This window comes from Somniosus microcephalus, chromosome 14 (assembly GCF_052327205.1).
Source record: "Somniosus microcephalus isolate GS21.2 chromosome 14, FLI_Smic_1.0, whole genome shotgun sequence".
In the NCBI taxonomy this organism is placed as follows: domain Eukaryota; kingdom Metazoa; phylum Chordata; class Chondrichthyes; order Squaliformes; family Somniosidae; genus Somniosus; species Somniosus microcephalus.
The window spans coordinates 7,008,951-7,028,050 of record NC_141000.1 but is presented as its reverse complement, the minus strand read 5'-3'; the positions used below and the strand labels follow the sequence as shown (position 1 = coordinate 7,028,050).

Here is a 19,100-nt window from a genome sequence, read left to right as displayed (position 1 = left end):
GCCATGTCCCTGTTGACTCTGACAGCACACTTTTGCTGAAAACCCACCACCAACATCTTGAGAGTCACTACTGACCAGAAGCTGGACTGGGCCAGCCATATCAATACCATGGCTACAACTGCAGGGTAGAGCTGGGTACTCTTTGATGTACATTCACCCCCTGACCCCTCAAAGCCTAGCCACCGTGTACAAGGCTCAAGTTAGGAGTGTGATGGAATATTCATCACTCGCCTGGATGGGCGGAGTCATGACAACACGCAAGAAGCTCAATGCCGCCCAGGACAGAGCAGCTTACTTGATTGGTGACCTGCCACAGGGCAATACGTAGCTGCAGTATCTACACAATGCACTGTAGCAACTCACCAAGATTACTTCGACAGCACTCTGTTGATATGACTAGTCCAGTTCAGCTCCACAGCAATGTCTACCATCGAAAAGGACAAGAGCAGCAACATCGTGGGAACACCATCACCTCCAAGTTCTCTTCCAAGTCACACACCATCCTGACTTGGACATTTATCGTTATTCCTTCATAGTCACCAGTTCAATATTCTGGAATTCCCTGCCCAACACCATCACCAAAAGGAATGCAGCAGTTCAAAGATAAGGCCTGTTACCTTCTTTGGATAAATGTGGCCTTGCCAGCGATGCCCACATCCAGAGAACAAACATAAAGAAAAATTATTTTGTATTTGTACACGTGAGCAAGGTAACAGCCAGCGTTCAAATGTCTGCACAAAGGATGGGTTCTGATAGCGCCATCAAATGTTTTCTGGCTGAAGCTGTCACACATCTCTCTGATGTGATGCAGTACCATCATCAAGGTTCCGCTTTATATTACTGCAATTGCAATCTATCCAACTAGAGGACTTAAAAGGAGAATCAGCCATAAACTTTCATAGGTTCTTGGAAACTGGAAGTATGGCGATTTTGTTTATTAAAAACTATTCTGCAAGTTTTTTGCATGCTTAATCGCATGGACTGTGTGTTCATAACTGAGGTCGAGTGTGAGGAAAAAAAGAACTGAACTAATGCAGATGATTTCCAATAACGATGCAAGAGATCACAAGGTCAATACTGATAATCAAGATCATGCGCCTCACCCTAGCTTATTCATCCAGAAAGAAGGTACGGATACTTCTCCTACTACAGCATCCAATGGTTTCTTAAATGCTTCCATGTTGTTTTTGCTTCCAAGACCCTGTTCAGAAGTCTATTGCACGTGTTGATCAGTCCAATATCAGGAAAAATTGCTATAAGTTCTAAATTTCCCTTTGAACAATTTAAACTTGTATCCAATTGTCGTACTGTAATCTACACCAATGTAGTGTTTCGGACTTATCTTTTATATACTATTTATTTATATAACCCTATTATATGCTTTATCGGACCAGTCATTTCAATGCTGAAAACGCCAAGTTTTTCTAGACTTCCCCACAACTCAGTCCTCTGGTGCATTGCAAATCTTCTGTCCACTAGCTTTTGGGCTTGAATGTTTCCATTGTAGCTCTGTGATCAGAACTGACACAGTACTCATAGTAGGGTCTGATCAGAGCAATGTATAGTAGTAACATAAACTTTCTCCAACTTGTACTTTGTTTTCACTATATGTCTCCAGGTTAGGTTTTCTTTGTTGAATGCTGCTCTGCAGTGATGGTACATGTTAAACACCAGGTTTAATGTCCTTCAAAATGTTCAAGTTCACCTTTAACTACTTAAACATCATTCATGGAATATATAGAACGGCATTGGCTCATTCACTTGCGTATAACCCATTTTGTAAATCCTTGGCTGTCTCTTCAAATTGATTTGCCCCTCGACCCATGGCCTAGTTTGATATTATCTGAGAATTAGACCAGTTACATGCAAGTCATTAATGTTAATTAGAAACACGCTAATGCAAACTCTCAAGATCCAGCTGAACCATTCTTGGGCTTTTCCTAGTTGCAAACTTCACCGTTTCTTTAACTTATCCATGGTAGGTTCAGAGTATAATGTAATAAAAAATGCTCTATTCCTCAGCAAATTTCCTCGAGTACTTAGTTGAATTAGTTGTGGTGGGGGGGGGGAAAGAGAACAGAACCTCATGTTTACACAATCCATTTCTCCGAGTCTACGCCAGAATTGGAAAGGGATACACAGAGGGGAGGAGCAAAAACAAAGGCAGGAATAAAATGAAGCAAAACATGTGTGATTTTCCTACCTTTATAGCTTTGATGGCAGCTTTAGTAATAAGGATCATCTTTGCCCGAGAAATGGGTGGCTTCAGTTCCATCAAAGAAAAGAGCTGAAATGTACAAGAAAAACACCATTAGTATGGTTGATTAAACTCAACTTCCTTTTAGGTTACCACTAGAACCTTACAAACAGGAGCACCCCATAATCAAGCACTAGGAATAGTGTCTTTCTGCGTTAATTAACACCATACTGCATGGCCACTGTTTCCATAATTTATATACTACAGGTGAGAAAGACAAACAGTGCAAAGCAGCTTACATTTCAGAAAATTTCTATCAAAGGACAACCTTCCTGCACCTCTTGCAAAGTGAAAAATGGCAAATTCTCATAAACCTAGCCAGTATTTCAGTTGCAGAACAATACCATTACTTTCAAAAGACATATCCACTAGGTCAGTTATTAAATCAAGTAACAGGTAGGGGAAGCTTAAAATTAAAAGAGATGAGGAGAAATGTTTTCTCACAGAGGGTCGTGAGTCTTTGGAATTCTCTTCCTTAGAGGGCGGTGGAAGCAGAGTCTTTGAATATTTTTAAGGCAGAGGTAGATAGATTCTTGGTAAGCAAGGGAGTGAAAAGTTATCGGGGGTAGGCAGGAATGTGGAGCAATCGGATCAGCCATGATCTTATTGAATAGCGGAGCAGGCTCGAAGGGCCAAGTGGCCTACTCCTGCTCCTAATTCGTATGTTCGTAAACCCCCGCTCAGCATTCACCTTTTTACCATGAAAGTAGATCCTTCAGTTTGCAGTAAGGTTTATGAAGGCCGGAATACCATTTACTTACTAACAGTAATATAAAGTTTGCTTGATTTACATTTGCAGTCATTAATCACATGGCTAGGGACAGGTCAAGAGTCCAATAGCACTCTACAATGTTGATAATCAGCCAGTTGCAAACAAAGGCAACAAGCCTCAATACTATGACTCCTAACTAAATGGAATTGAAAACATTTGTTTTCAGCTAACGTAAAAAAACACCATTGCGTAGATTTCATGTAGCAGCATGTAGTTCCCTTCAACTGTTTTTCTAAAGAAAGCACCTCTATTACGTTTACACTTTGTCACTTATAAGATTGACATAATTCAAGCACTTAGATAATTGAAACCAAAGTATAATAAATGATCTTCTCCATCATATCCTTAGGCAGTCGTATCCAAAATCTCTCTCCTTCATGTACAATTATAACAAAACAAAAATCTAGCCAGTCTATCAACCGCATTATTGGTCAATTGTCCCAACACGTGGCTGTAAAAACTGCAGAGCTTAAGACTTTTATATAAATTTCCCAAAGAAAAAGATAGATCTCAAGAATTAATTTCTAAGATTCTACTAAATGAACAGATTAGGCAAAACCAACCACACCCTTCTAATTTCAGTAAGAAAATACTGTATTGTCAATGAATTTTCTCCAAAGGAAATTGAATTTACAGTTGCAAAGACAAAACAAGACATGTGATCTCAGGGAAGGAGGACAGGTAATTTAATCTTAAAATGTGAGACTTAAGTTCTAAAGCAGAATTTTACCATACATAACTGATATTATGATTGTGACATATTTTACATTGTGGTTTTGTATATGAAAAAAACTCAAAGCCAAGTGACAATACTTTATGGTAAATTGTCATCAGTTTGGTGTTCTGCAAGCAGGTTAACCAAGTAACAGATATCTGTATAACCTATAGAATATGCATGTACAGCACAAAATGAATTTCAAAGTACATGTTTACACTATATAATGTACTTGGTTCTCAAATATTAATCTCAAGATTACTCAATCACACTCAGTAAATGGTTAAATACTCAACCATTAACTATCTGAACCGATCTATGTATTGGTAATGAATCAATAGCAAAATGATTGAACTAAAACGAAGTATTATGGTGTTGAATTTCAAAAGAGAAACTAAAGAGCAAGTAGTAATTCAAGGAACCATTAGCAAAGGAATTTACCATTATAACCAAAAGGTGTGATAATTAGTTTAGATGTATACACCATTTAGCATTTAGTTCATCACACCCAAAGTTTTTAATCTATTCAAACAGTTTTACACATTAAAATGTATATATGTACAAGGATTAAAGCACTAAATTGCAAAATGTGCATATTTCTAGGACCATTCCTTAAGACTATGGAGGGCATCAGAGCGGAGCCCAATCTTGTTCTCACCCAACATCCAAATCTCAGTAGCAATCAAATTAAGCAGAAATGACAACACTGGCCAATTCCTGCCCCACAGTGGAGACAAACTGTAGCGCCCCAATTGGTGCCCCAGCAGAGATTGGCCAACAATACAGCTCACTAGTCCACCCGGCGACCACCTGACGTGTGGGGTTTTGTCCTATACCATGCTGTGCCTTTATTCATTGAGCCATCAGCAGAGCCTCTGCTAATTTCTACTCTTATAAAAATGCTAAACATTTCCTAATACATTCTCCAAATAAATATAAATTTAAAATATATTTATATTGGTACTTTTGATATGGAATTGGATTTGCTGCAATGTCAAAAGATGAGAGATCCCTGCTGCTTGGAATTAGGACATTATTGATGTTCTTCATTTCATCAACAACTTACAATTATGAAGTGGGCCTTGCTCATGGGTAATCTGGGGTCTAGGGAACGGTTGCAATATTTACCTACGGAGTTGGAGTTATGTATAACCTGGCCCATCCCTTTTAAGGTTGTTGCTCAGGTATGCTTTGTAGGGAAGTGGATTAAACAGGGGCACAATGAGGTCAGATGATGCTAAATGAGAAAAGGTCTGGTTATCAAGGTCAGAAAAACCAGCAAAACTATCATTTTTTTCCCTGCCTTTTTAATACTTTGAAGTAAATTTCCCAAGGCACTGTACATAAGAAGTCAAGACCATGTATAATCTTCAAGTGAAGCAGGGTTGGAGACCAGGGAATAAAGGGACCAAGGTGTACTGACGTAATTCAGTCCCCATTTTAAATGCATTGTCATGGTTATACATTTCCATTATAAATTGCCATATGCACATTTAGAATGGAAACTGCAAATATAAACTGATCACATTGTAATTACACCTTCCTGCTGCTGGAAGAGGGGGGTGGGGTGTTGGGTTGGAGGAAAGAGTGTAATTACAACGTGACAAGTTTAAATGGGAAGTTTTCATCAGAGATGTAGTCATAGGAATTTATAATGTAAAAGTTGACAGTAAGCACACACAGGCTTTTAAGATTTTTAATATATTTACAATGTCACATAGGTGGCACGTTTCTGAAATGGGTCAAAAATTAGTTGATGCAGAAGAAGCAAACGGTGGTTGTATTGGCACAGGAGGCAACTTGAGTCACTTCAGGCATCAGTGTTGGGGCTGTTGTTGCTTACAATGTACATAAGTGACTTGGAAGTGGGAACAGGAACATTTTCCTAGTTTGCAGATTATACCAAACTGGGAGGGACTGCGAGCAACAGGGAACAAGCTTATCAAATACATAAGTACTTGATTAGATTGGGGGGGGGGGGGGGGGGGGGGGTCGGACAAGTTACAGGTGCCATTTAATGTGCAAAATCATGAGATTGATAACGTATAATAAACAGGGACAATACAACAAAATGATATTCTACAGGCACAACACAAGAGATGGATTTTGGGGTACAGCCACAGTAAAGACAGCAAATAAGATCCGGAACTGTATAGCCAGAGGAACATAGGATAAATCTCAAGAAGTGATTCCGAGTCAGGTCATAGTATCATGAGAAAGACATCTATGCTTTGGAGATAATGCAAAGGACTAATAGTCCTTTGATAGTGGGATTAAGCACCCGAGTTGTAAGGAGAGGCTGCAGAAGCTGTTTAAGATCACCCCGAGCTGCCTTTTCAATGTAAAGTATTCCAGACCCTAAAGGATTTATCGAAGATAACAAATTCCACAACAAGATGGCACAGCTTCAGAGTTAAAACAGGGAAGGTGATTTAATTACTTTGCAGAGGTTGGTGAACGTATGTAATGGTCTTCCAAGGGAGACTGATGGGCTGGTTTGATCAACAAATTGGAGAGAGCTGGTTAAGTACGTGTCAAAATGTATTAGAGGGGTGTAAATTTAAAAAAGCTTTGCACTCTGCCAATAGCCTAACAATGCAGCCATCACACCACAGGCCAACGTGCTTGCATATTTTTCAAGGCGGGCGGCGGGGAAGAGAATCCAAGCAGCATAAGTCTGTACAATTCCCTTGGCAATATTCCTCCAACCAACTTCTATATTTCTCTTCTACTTTATGCCATGCAGCTTCATTACCAAGCCTAACCTACCATCAAGATGTATGGGTAGTGGAGATGGTCTCATACCTCTGAACTATTTTCCCCCATCATAAAAAGATGCAAGTGATCCTACTACATTTGACCCTGTATCCACAAGTCACCTGAAAAACATCTGCAAGTCTATATAGATGGGTGGCATACAGCATACCCTTATCTCCCTTCACATCAAAAAAGGTACTGGATGGGGTGGGGGAGGAGAGGGACCAGGAATACAATCTTTTTTCAATTTAAGATAAAATTTAGTTTTGGACAGAATCACAATATAACTGGCTATGCAGACAGCTACTGCGTTGGACTTAAGTGTACCTATAAAACTATCGCATTTGTGATCAGTGTGTTATTTGCAAATATATTTATGGTACTTTCCTACCTACACTTACGGGAAAAAATTACTTTCACACTAGTGCTTTTTAAAAAATCATTAGTTTGAAAGTGCAGTTAAATATGCTTCGACAACGAAATTAATTATATTTTCTTGTGTTCAATTCCTACCATGCTAATGCTAAACAATTCCTGCATCGAGACTTGATTAAATCCTGATAAAATCTCCAATTTATTGAAATTAACCAACCAAATATCCTTTACTGAGTTTGATTAAACTTCACAAAACATTTTGTTCTGAAAGTGAGGATATGCAGGTGTCTGATTGTGATGTCCCCTCACCATTTTTTTATATACTATAAAGTATAATTTGAGAAACTCGTGGCATGTTTGGAGATAATCAAGCACAGTTGTTAAATGTGCAATCTAGATATGTGAATGATACAAGCATGGTCATTTTAATCCTCTGTTCAACAGGTTAAAAATGCATCACTGGATTTTAGTTCAACAGATGGACTGTTGAGCTAAATTCCAGTAAAGGATTTTTAAGCTATTGAGGGGCACGCTGCAGTTACATGGATATAGTGTGGTGATTTGCAAAGTAATTCACAATGTAGAAAGGAGACACAAAGCATGGTTAAGATCATTCAATGGGGCATTATATATTGAAGATAAATCAGTATCATGGACAGGGGTGCCATTACTTAAATCTACTCTTCTCTGCCCCACTTTTGGTGAAATACAAGACTGAAATACAAGACTAAAAATTCAATGAAAATGTTAAAGTTATAGAAATGAAACATTATAGAAATGTTGCAAAACATGAAACATATTAAAGGGTTTGACAAAAATGCCTGAGCTATTTCACATTAATGTAATAATAAAGCTAGTTAGCAGTGCCCGTTATACCTAAACTAAGTCTGGAAAGGTTTGTGTGTATTTGTATAGTCCATGTCCAAGAGTTGTGGCTAATTCCCACAAAAACTTTTTTAAAGTAATAAATTACAGCATAAAAATAACTGGCATCTTTCAATTCTATAGTGAAGTAAGAAATATAAAGATGGCATTGTTTTATAGCTTGCTACTGTGCCTTATTTACTTGTGTTTTTTTTTGTGTGTTTCATCTTCTGGTTTTCTGTGTTTTGCTCCATTTCCATTTTTCTCCATCACTGGCTCAGTAGTCAGATAGCAGTCTCAGAGTAGGGTGTATAAACCACATCCTCGGGTACAGAATTGCAGGAAGTCCATTTGTAGTTAAACGTGCAGCTTCTCAAAGTTGTAGCATTAAACTTGGAGCACTACATTTCCAGTGCAAATTTCATAGTCGGCACACATGGGTAGAAATTATTTCAGTAAATTCAGATGCACGATTATTGCAAGCCATTTAATATATCTATCGCTACACGTGATCGTGATAAGGTGAGTTATGATCAGTCTCTCAAATTAATCCCCCCCTTCCAAATCAGGGTTTTTCATATTTTTGTAGCTCAAGAAAATCAGGTGAATTTGTCCTGTGATGACATGGCCATGGAAATTAGAGTTTTATATTTCCTGTATTTCTCCATATACAAGTATTGTTAGGATAAAATGAATGGTAACTGTGGAAGATTGTGTTTTTATGCCCATACTTAACAGTACATAACTTAAGTGACAAAGTCACAAGACATTTATTGTGGTGAGATAATATGGAGAAGCATCATGAGTAAATGAGCTATTCCTTTTATTGAAAATCTCTTTCAGGTTCCAATATCTCAAAGGGTCTAAATTCTAATCTTTGCAATTGGTGTTTGTTAATTTGTAAGAGTAAATGAGCTATTTTAAAATGTTGTATACCCAATGAATATTAAATATTAAAAGTAGGAATGTTGCATAAAATTTCATGTTATATCTCAAATGGAGTAAATGGTAATTTTACCCACCGAAAAAAGGGAGACACCAATAATTGTCTGATCCTATAATTCCGACATGAATATCCATCCTTAACTTGAGCGGTGTTGTAGTAAATTGGATTTTTACACTAAAATTATGCAGTTTGGCAACTATAGAAATAAAATGACATTTCCACACTTGCTGTGTCACCAGGAAGCACACTAACCTGAATCTGTGTTAGCACACTGCCCAATATATGAAATGTACAAAACTAATGTTCAACTTTTCTGGTACTTTACAACTTGCGCTGCATCTATGGTCTGCTATGTTAAGCAGTCTATGACAAACAACAAAAAAGCTTTTCACTGCTCCATTTATACAGCTAATAATTCTGAATTCTCCCTCCCCTCAGAGATGGCTCATGCTAGGGTACTGCTTCAGAAGTGCTGCCAGCTCTCCCATCTCTTACCCAAGGTGGCATTCTCCATGAACAGGCATAGGGAGTGCGCCAGCAGGGGAGGGGTGAAGTCACATTTGTGCTTCATCCTCTTCAGTTAAGCCCACCCGTGTACACTTTCAACCAGGGTCACCGGATAGTGATGAGCAGGAACATCAGTCTTTGCACCGAGCTGGCCTGGAGACACTGAAGCCATTTCCACAGCCTCCAATAGTGCACCATTGGGATCAGCTAACCAGTGACAAACCTTTAATTTTTATCCTGTGTGGCTCCATACCACACCTCAACACTCATCACTAAACACCCAGAGGAGTCTGTCACAGCTAATAACTTTGTGAATCAAGGGAAGATGTGACACTATTGGTGACCAATACATTTATTATTTATGTTGGGGAGTTTTCAAGGTAGTGCCATCTACCCTTTGAAGAATCAAGAAACATCTCACATGAAATACCCTAGAGCAAGGTGTCCAACCTTTTTGTTTTCATGGGCAAATAGGTGCGTACCATGGAGCTTTGGGAGCCGGTTAAAAGTTTGAACCCAATTTCATTTAGCCAACTGGGCAACAGCACTAAAAACAGCCTGTTCCAAACCTTCAGGGCACAAGATTCAAACAGAACAAACTAGAAAATACAAAATCTAAGCACAAATAAGACTAAGCTGCTTGGGTTACGAGGGCAGGATTGCCAGGGCTCAGGTTGGACATACCTGACCTACAGGATTAAAACATCCTCCGCACTGATCCAAGCGGTCATTGAAATTAAGTTTTAAACTGGAATGTTCAAAGACTACCCAAGATTTATAAACAGAATGCAATATTGAAAACAGCAAAATATCAGTTAGTTCTTAGTCATGAGGACGATCATAACTCACTTGTCGGTCACGTCATAAGCTTTGCCAAATGTGGAACAAAAATATTTTATTGCCTATGTAGCATATCCACTATCTCACTGTTTAGGAGAGCTTTAAGCCAGAGTCTCACCTCCAAATGCAGATCAGTTGGAACATATTATCATCACTATTGGCATTGTTCAGTTAAGTCAGAGAATGCTATTTTATAAGCACAGTCACATTATATCATCCAACTCTCAATGTATTGTCTGCTGCTGAGGTGAACTGGGGTGTATTTTGGCACGTCCCATAAAGCCACAAGATCTAAATGCTGTAAATATACATCCTAATGTCAGGATTTTTTTTTGCTGAAGAATTTTGAAAGGTACATGTACATTCTCAGCTCCTCCAAACGGAGAAGAAACCAGCAGAAATTAATGCCTTTCTTTATTTTATCATTTAAAAAAAGAGACATATAAATTGTATGTGCAAAATGCAATGAATGCATCTCAAATTAAATACATCTTTTATTGATGTGCCAAGAACTCATCAATTCCTACAAAGCATACCATTAACAGCTGCTGAAAGCACAATTTTGTAAATGTTATTTTACAGGTTCCTGAGGAGCCCAGCATCTGACAGTACCCCATACAATATTACATCCATGCAGTGACTTAGGCATGCAAGTTGTGATGTAGATTTCAAAACAAAGAAAATGGATGATCTTGTTAAGAGTATTATAGGTGTTACTCAATGTAATCATAACCACTGACAATCTTGTATGTAAATATGTATGCACAAAACAAAACTTTGGTCACCACTTAGTTCATAAAGGACTAAATAGCAGTATTTCTGGGAGCAAACACTTATTTAGGATTGCTTAGTACTCTAGATATGTGAGAATTAAATAGTACTTAATGCTATTAGTGTAGTCGCTCTCAAGTGTGCTTTCTTTCCCCCAGCCACAATCCAAACTAATGATGTAGTGCAGGTGTACTCTGAAGTAGTCACTTTGTTTTCAAAAAGGTCCATGGCATTAAAACTTCATCTTTCGCATAGAAAGCAGCGTTCTCCAAAAGTTCTTAGCCCATCCCGCAACCATTTCAATTTTAATTAAAGCTTCTATTTAACAGAAAACACACACATTTACAACTTCATTGCTGAACTGATTATTCTATTAAACATATAATTAATTAGTATGTAATATTAACATTTGTAAGGATCAAAATTTAGTTCCAAATTTTACACCGACACACCCATTAATATTGAAACATTTTCACTACTGCAGCAGTTAATTACTGTATTGGATTCTTTAAAAAAAAGTTTAAACAATGTTTTGTGCCTATTACCATACAACGGCCTTCTTGCAGGTTTCAACTTTTATCTAAAATCCATTCCAGTTGCCCTCTACATTTTGTATCGCAGAAGTCTGATAGCGAGCCTCCCTAGTTCAAAACTTCAATTAATGGTACTTGACATTAGGAAAAAGTTTCTAACTTCAAAGTAATTATTTTAGTCCCCAGTAATTTAACATAAAAATTTCCAGGTATCTTTTCATACTACAATACCTTGCCAACAAGCTACATGCAAATCTTTCATACTTCCAACATCATAAACATCAACATATTAGAATGTGCCTGCTGCTACTTCGTTTAGGTGAGTTGCAGTGATCAATTTCCCCTCCCAGAATACCTACATACTTTTTAGCTTTCAATATTCAAAAGATTTCACAAACCCATGATACTGCCCGGAAAATACTGACTTTATATGTAGAATAGAAGGTGCTTATAGTGGGCTAACAAAACTGTATGTATTCCTAAGTTTGTCCTGCACTAGCTACCACTTGTGCACATACACATTAAAAAGCAATGTGCACTTACCATATTCATCTAGAATTCACCCCATATTCCTAGTTTTGATATTCGCACAAGTATTCTTTCGCCAAAATAAACACAATCTCATTCAGGTGAGTTGACTCCACAAGTGAGAAAGCAATGGGGTGTGACATTAGAAGTCAAATGTTTGGTAAAAACATTGCAGGATCCTTATCTAAATGTTCTGATGAATTGCATACATGACAATGTTCAAGAAATACAGGGCAATAAACTTGCATACATTAATAAAAAATAGAAAGTAGACATTCAGACCACATAACTCAGCATTCTGGGAGCAAAGTATGCAGTGTTTTGGTGCTGAAATCCTTCTTGAAATCAGTTAATACATTAACCAGCAGAATCAAAACTTCAAGCATTTGTGATGCATGTGACTATTTAAATCTGTGTTTAACCACAATGACCAGAAAAATAACAGCTAAACATCTGTTGGCAGTACCATAAGTTTTCAATAATGATCTTGATATCCACCAGCTCATGTAGTAGTGTACTAATTTTCAAATCATCCTGCAGACATCATTACATTTTCTTTTTTCCATTGCCCAAAAACACAATTTCTGTAAAATATCCAGGTAGAAATGAGTGGATATTTGGAGAAATTGTAAGTAATCCCATCAACAGGTTCAGATAATGCAACAGAAGTAAACCTAGGTGGTTTTATAATCACTGCCCTGAACCCAGAGATGACACTGCAGTGTCAATCACTTGGCCACATGAATTTCACAAAGATATTATGGACGCTCCTCATGCAGGCACTGACCAGTGCATTCCATGTTTATGTATAAAGTTCATGCAAAGGATTGGCAATCAGCACTCTACTCTGTTACTCTTAATTGAAACTCAATTCAAATGATCTGAATTTAATTTTTTGTACCAAATTCCCACTTTACTGTGCTATTTACAGTTTAATTCAAATTATTGGAATTTTTTACGCTGCAAAATTTACTTCAGGATACTGTATATACAATGGACACAAGTCAGTAGTCGATTAGGAAGAAATGGGTCTTAAATATTCCTTTAAGACACTTATATGGAAATAAAGATATTTAGAGCCTGATAATCAAAACCGTCAAGTCATTATTATATATAAATATATAAGAGAGAGCTCTAAAAGATTCCTAGCCACTTGCCATAACTGCTAAGTCATATCGCTCATCTTAAAGAAACTATAAAAACATCTTTAATAGCATGATTTTGTATGGTTCGAAAAGGCTGTTACAGCACGTGTTTAAATATGGGTTATCAAATGTGAAAATTGCTACTGTTGTTCAATTCCGATGGGAACCACATTTTTTTCAGTTTAATAACCACAATGTGAAATAGTGATAACGCACTTAATGGATGGACCAGTAGGTATTTTCTTGTCCGTATTCTTTTGTATGTTAAATAATAAACTATAAAAAATGGATTAAAATGTTTACAATCTGATACCAATAACTTCCATGTAGAATGCACCATGAGTGGCTCAGCACCAATGTAAATTTATTGTATTTAAAGAAAATTCAACTGTGGTTGCGTTGCTAAATCAATCTATTAGATTACCATGCAGCTGAATTTAAAAAAAGTAATTTTTTTAAAAAGGAAGCCCATTAATATAATTTGATGTTGAGAAATATAGGGTCAAGCAGTTTAGCCTACTAGCATTTGAACTGCTGTGAAACTAAGCATCAACTAGAACCAACTATCACATCTCAAATAAATAGTGCTAACAAGACATGCTTACCCCAAGAAAAATAAGTACTTATCTATCTAATTTTGCATGTGATCGTAAGACATACCTTTTTGGCATAACTGCTTAAGAGTATATTGCATCTTCAGTAGATTGTTTAAATAAAGACAGCAGAATGATTTTAACTTTTTATTTTAAACCACCAATTCATACAGTGTCATGCAAAATAAGACCATACAAAGATTTACAGGAATGTCAGGAAATCAATATAAAACGATAGCAATATAAACCATCAGTCTCCAAAAACCATGCCATGTAATAGAACTGTACAACACACTAGGACATAATTTAAAAAAAAACTCATCTGCAGTTATCTTACATTTGTTTATTGTAAAAGATTATATTCTGTCAAACACATGTTTTTGATGCTCATCCAGCTGAGTATTTGGTCATGTTCAGAGCGAAGAAGGTCCCTTCCTTCATCCAGCAAGTCAATCCAAGGTACCCTAGAGCCTAAATTAATCACTGTCACCACATTCGTGGCCATGTCCTTCATACCCGAGTGGCTGGTTAACGGCTATACAGTATCTCGAACCATAGAGTAAAATTGCAAACATACTAGCAATTAAAAACCCTATTCTCGTAGCAATTTCCAAATATTTGTGCCGTACCTTTTTACTGTCACTTGATATTCTCTTGTTGCATACACAATTTATAAAATCCAACAATATTAGTTTGGCCAGCTGCACGGGATCGCAAATTTCAAGAATTATGGTATACAACACAACTCGGTCCTTCACACATACTTTTGTTTCTGCAACCATTTTTCAGTTTGTATTTTTCAAATGATGTTTTAATTGAAAAGGGAAGCAACAAACAGCAGACTGCAGCAATGCTGCAGTTTCATCAGCAAGATTATTCCTCAACTTTTCAAACTTAATTTAATTCAAACGAATTAATTAATCATAGAACTCCGGCAAATGGCACTAATTAGGCAAGCACATATTTTGTAAAATGGATAGTCATAAGCAGATATCTGATCATTTTAACAGTTTAGAGTCAACCCGCCACCTCTTGTTTTTTTCTAAGTAATCCAATTTTGTTTAGCAACACAGATCATGCAAAAATACGTCAAGCACATTAGAAAGTACCATACAAGTTTAAAAATGTCAATATATTAGTATTAAATTACTGGCCTTCATGTCAACAGCCTGGGTTCGGTGAAGGTAGTTCAAGCTCAGCACCCAACCGTCTGAATCTCAGTGCTGCCAATCATACCTTTGGTGATATTTACAGTTCTCAATCAGGAAACTGAATGTAGTACCAAATAGAAGTGACAAGATGCTGTGCTGGAATTGTAGCACCAGGCTAATAATGGAAAGGCATCCAACAGAGACCAATAAAGCAGTTATTTTATGCACAAACCCTTACTCTGCATTATAGATGTCCACCTCAGTCTTAAGAGAATAGAGGGTTGTGAGCATTTTCAATCCATGCAGAGAAACGGTCACACAAAATGTCTGCTCCTAGGCACTCTGAGCAGCAGTTTAAAAGCACAAAACAGCAACAATGGATGACAGAAGGTTCACAGGGAGATCCCTTAATATCTAAGATGCTAGTATTCAGCAGAATGAATTTCCTCTTAAAGTAATTTGGTATGGATTGAGCAGATTTAGGATCTGAACTTTGTATTCAATGCAGTGGCTAAAACAAACATTTACTGAAAGCTATCATGCACCAGAAGCTCTTGCAAATTCTTTCATCTCATCAGAAATAATCTTTCCCTAGCCCCCATCCCCAGAATGTCACGGTTATCTTATACACATTATGGCTGTAGTTCAAGAAAAATTCAAGCCAAATTTAACTTCAGTTAACTACCTATGTCAGTTAGCGGTAGGTGATTATCAGTGGCAATAAGCCCATGAATTTTCCATAACACCTTGGAAAGTAAGTAGTTGGCCATTGGAAGTGCACAAGTAAAATTTCACTATAACTAGCAATTTAGCTAGGGTGGCCAGAGCAAATTAGTATGTCCATAGCAATTATATTAAGGACAATGGGCTCAATGTGAAATTTTCAAACCGTCGTGCCCATCTTATTGTTTGTGATATATTTAACCAAAATGAATTAAAATGAGAAATTTATACTGTATTAAAAATGTTAAAAGTTCATAGTGTTACATGGCCTTAAATAAGAGTAACTGGATTTTACATTGTATAACCATGTTAAATGTGATATAAATGAATACAATCCATATATAGGGAGCACACCAAAAGCAACATGGGTATTTCAAGAAAGCACAGCTTGCACATATTTAGTAACAGTAAAATCAGTACTGCACAGGCCTCATGTCTTGGCATTGGTAAATTTTATTTATGCTTTCTGCAAACTGGGAAGGTCCATTGATCATATCTGGGCTTTCTGGAATCTTCTGATCAATTTCAGGTGCACTTCCTTCAATTGAATAATATTTAAAATGGTAGGGAAAATTCCACAATATATATTTAAAATAACAACTTAGTAACTGGTGCCTCGTGGCAACCAGCGCACAAACACCCGAGGGGAGAGAGCACTTAAAATTCAACTCTGTTTAGATCAAATCCATTTGGGATCAAAACCTATGTACAAAACCATCTCTATTCATGGCAATGCAGAAAAAACATCATGGTTAAATCAATTCTATCAGATTCAATCTTGTTCAATGTTAGGCTATAATTACAGCTCGTGGTCAAATAAATTGACCATTTAGGTGATGTGAAGGGTGATGTTTAGCCATCAGCAAGACCGGAAATAAAAACCTGCAGAAAATCTCGAGAAAACTACACATTTAAAAAGCGATAACCAATGTTTTCATGATTTTCGATGTCTCAGACCTGTGGAACAATAAAAATCCATGTAATAAAACTATACAACTTTATATACAGGCCAAATTTAAAATTACAGGAAACTTTGGTTTATCCGGAGGTTAACTGTCCGGAATGCTCGAGCCACCAGCAAAAATCAGGAGCCGCTTCGTTAGGTTTTTTTTCTTTTCGTTGCTTTTTTTCCCCCACCAGTCAGGCTCTGCAAGGTCTCGCTGAAGCTGTTGCTAAGCTAGAGACGCTTGCAAGGTACGGCCGACTGTTTAGAAGCTGTTGCTAAGCAACAGGGTTTGTTGCCAGATACGGAGCTCAAAATCTCCGTATGTTTCAACATTAGCGCTGGTTTGTCCGGCAGTTTTGATGGGACGGCAACAGCTCGGTCCCGTCGGTGCCGGATAGCACAAAGTTTCCTGTAATTTGGCCTTTTTAAAAAGTCACAATTCTGTCTTTGGAGAATGGCCTTTTTAAGCAGTCAACCTGCTCAACAGTAGAAGTGTGAAGATAGTCATGAGTATTCAGTAAGAAAACAAAACAGGCAACAGAAATACCAAGTCTGAATTGCTTTTTGCATGGACTGCTGGGAATCGAGCTGCAATGTGTATCAAATCGCTAAATATGCAAATGAAACTCATTCCATTATTTTTAAACATTAGTTTATTAATACTCAGTGCTCACTGACCATCTTTAGGACACAAATACTGGTGGATCTCTTGGCGTCACTCAATGAGAGAGTCAGATGTTATGCAGTTGCAGGGGGTGGTGGTAATGAGGAAATGGAAGGATTTAGGGATATTTGGGTCTGGGAGTAAGGAGGGGGATGCAAAATGGGAGATAATAAGGGGTTGCTGGACCTACAACCAGTTCAGGAAGGTTATGATTGGGACTACTGGGCTCCAGTTTTCCTTCTGATGGAATTTAATTCATCTGATGAAATATTTTAATCCAATGTTAGCATGAAACTGTGTTGTGGGGTTTAACAGCTGTTTCATTGTTTACTTTCCTCCCATTTCAAATGCCCATTTGCATTGATCAACTGTGCATATATTGCTGGCTGCAGTCAAACTCAGGAAGTTCTGCGGTGCAATGGAACAGAAAGCAGCTAGGCTGTGATGGCTGGGACAAACCAAAGCTTTTTTTTTTGTAGATCAACCAATTCCCCTGTGCCATTATTCATGGGTAATCTTTGGCATGGTCACAGTGCCTAGATGTAGCCCTATTCCAAGTAGGGGAGCAGAACACAGAGGGAGTTGTGCTGCGTAGTAAAGTACAGCTGGGGCACATGGAGTTGCAGGGTACAAAATTTTCAAATTATAGCCCGTAGACCTCGAGAAGTAGGGCCTTATATGACTTGCCTGTTTTAATAGTGGCGGGGACACTGGGCTACTGCAAAGGCAGCTGTTGAAATTAATATTCCCGTGGGTCTGATTTCCAACCAGAAATTTTGGAATACATTTGTTTGTTCAATGTAAGAATCAAAGTGGGTCTTTAAAGCATCAGAATATTATGATGGACAGCAAGACTGTCCATGACTTCGCTTTTATAATTCCTTGTCTCTCGCGGTGTTAGATTGAGAATAAAGCAATTATAATTTGGGAGATGGAGTTTATTAAAACAATATTCACAAAGTGACACAGATTCTGGGAGTCTAATGTTGAAGCCTCTTCTCAAAGGGATCTGGGAATGGAGCAGAACTCAAATCCAGGCTTCAGACAGGTGAAGATCTGTGAGAGAGAAACGTCTTAGATGCATTTCAAACACATAATAGCTAATTTTATGGGTAAGCTTCCCCCCCCACCCCCCCCAAAAATAACTTTCTACAAGCTATATATTCAGTTGGATCAAAAAAAAATAAATGCAGCAACTTGAATATAATTTGCTTATTTAAGTGAATGATGAGCATAACATTCTGCGCTTTTCTGTTCCCATCAGCAGATTTAATGTGCCACGCTGATTTAATGTGACATCCAACCCTCCCAAGCCACCCCCACCTGCATCTATCTACAATATATTAAAAAGCTTCCTGCCAGCTTTGCCATTATAAATTCACACTTAGAATTGAAACTGCTTCTGTGCACACCCTACATTGGGTCGTGGGGCTCATCTACACGCTTGCTGGGCTTCCCCCAGGCAGCTCACCGACGATGAGATGATCAATTTCGGGACACTGTCACATACAACAGCCTTCAGATAGGTCCTGGGAAGGGAGAAAGCAATCAGGATGGGGCCAGTAATGATCTTCAAGTGCAGCAGTGAATCCAGGAAAAGCACACCTGCTGCTCCTGGCTCCACAACTTTTTTTTTAAATTTACTTCTTTGGTGGTGGGCTCCAGAAGTCCCTTTAAGGACTACTAATTAGGCTGCATGTCGACCACGTTTTCCTGAATGCAGCCTGCCTAGTTCAGGGCAGACCCTGGATACCTCTTTTTGTGTCTTTTCCAATACAGCAGTCGGCACACTTCCAGCACGTAATGCATAAGGCCCACCATATTGGATGCTCAGGCACCTACTTTGCGCCTGAAAAAGGGTGCAACACCATCGACTTTCTAGGCCATGTTTTATTCTGTTATGTAGGTGTATATCTCTTTATGGGTACAAGCCAAATTGATATTAAATGAACACTTTGATCTACAGCCTGAATAGCAATTAACTTGCAGAGTCCTGATTTTGTTTGTAGGAAG

At 37.9% G+C, this 19,100-nt stretch overlaps 1 protein-coding gene across 1 annotated transcript in view; it reads right to left on the bottom strand.

Moving 5' to 3' along the window:
- Positions 1-19,100, bottom strand: part of scaf4a (SR-related CTD-associated factor 4a) — a 114,082-nt gene that overhangs the window by 66,503 nt on the left and 28,479 nt on the right. Inside the window, exon 2 of the mRNA XM_086006188.1 lies at positions 2,204-2,287. Coding sequence (XP_085862314.1) covers positions 2,204-2,287 — 84 coding nt within the window. The remainder of the gene's footprint in view (positions 1-2,203; positions 2,288-19,100) is intronic.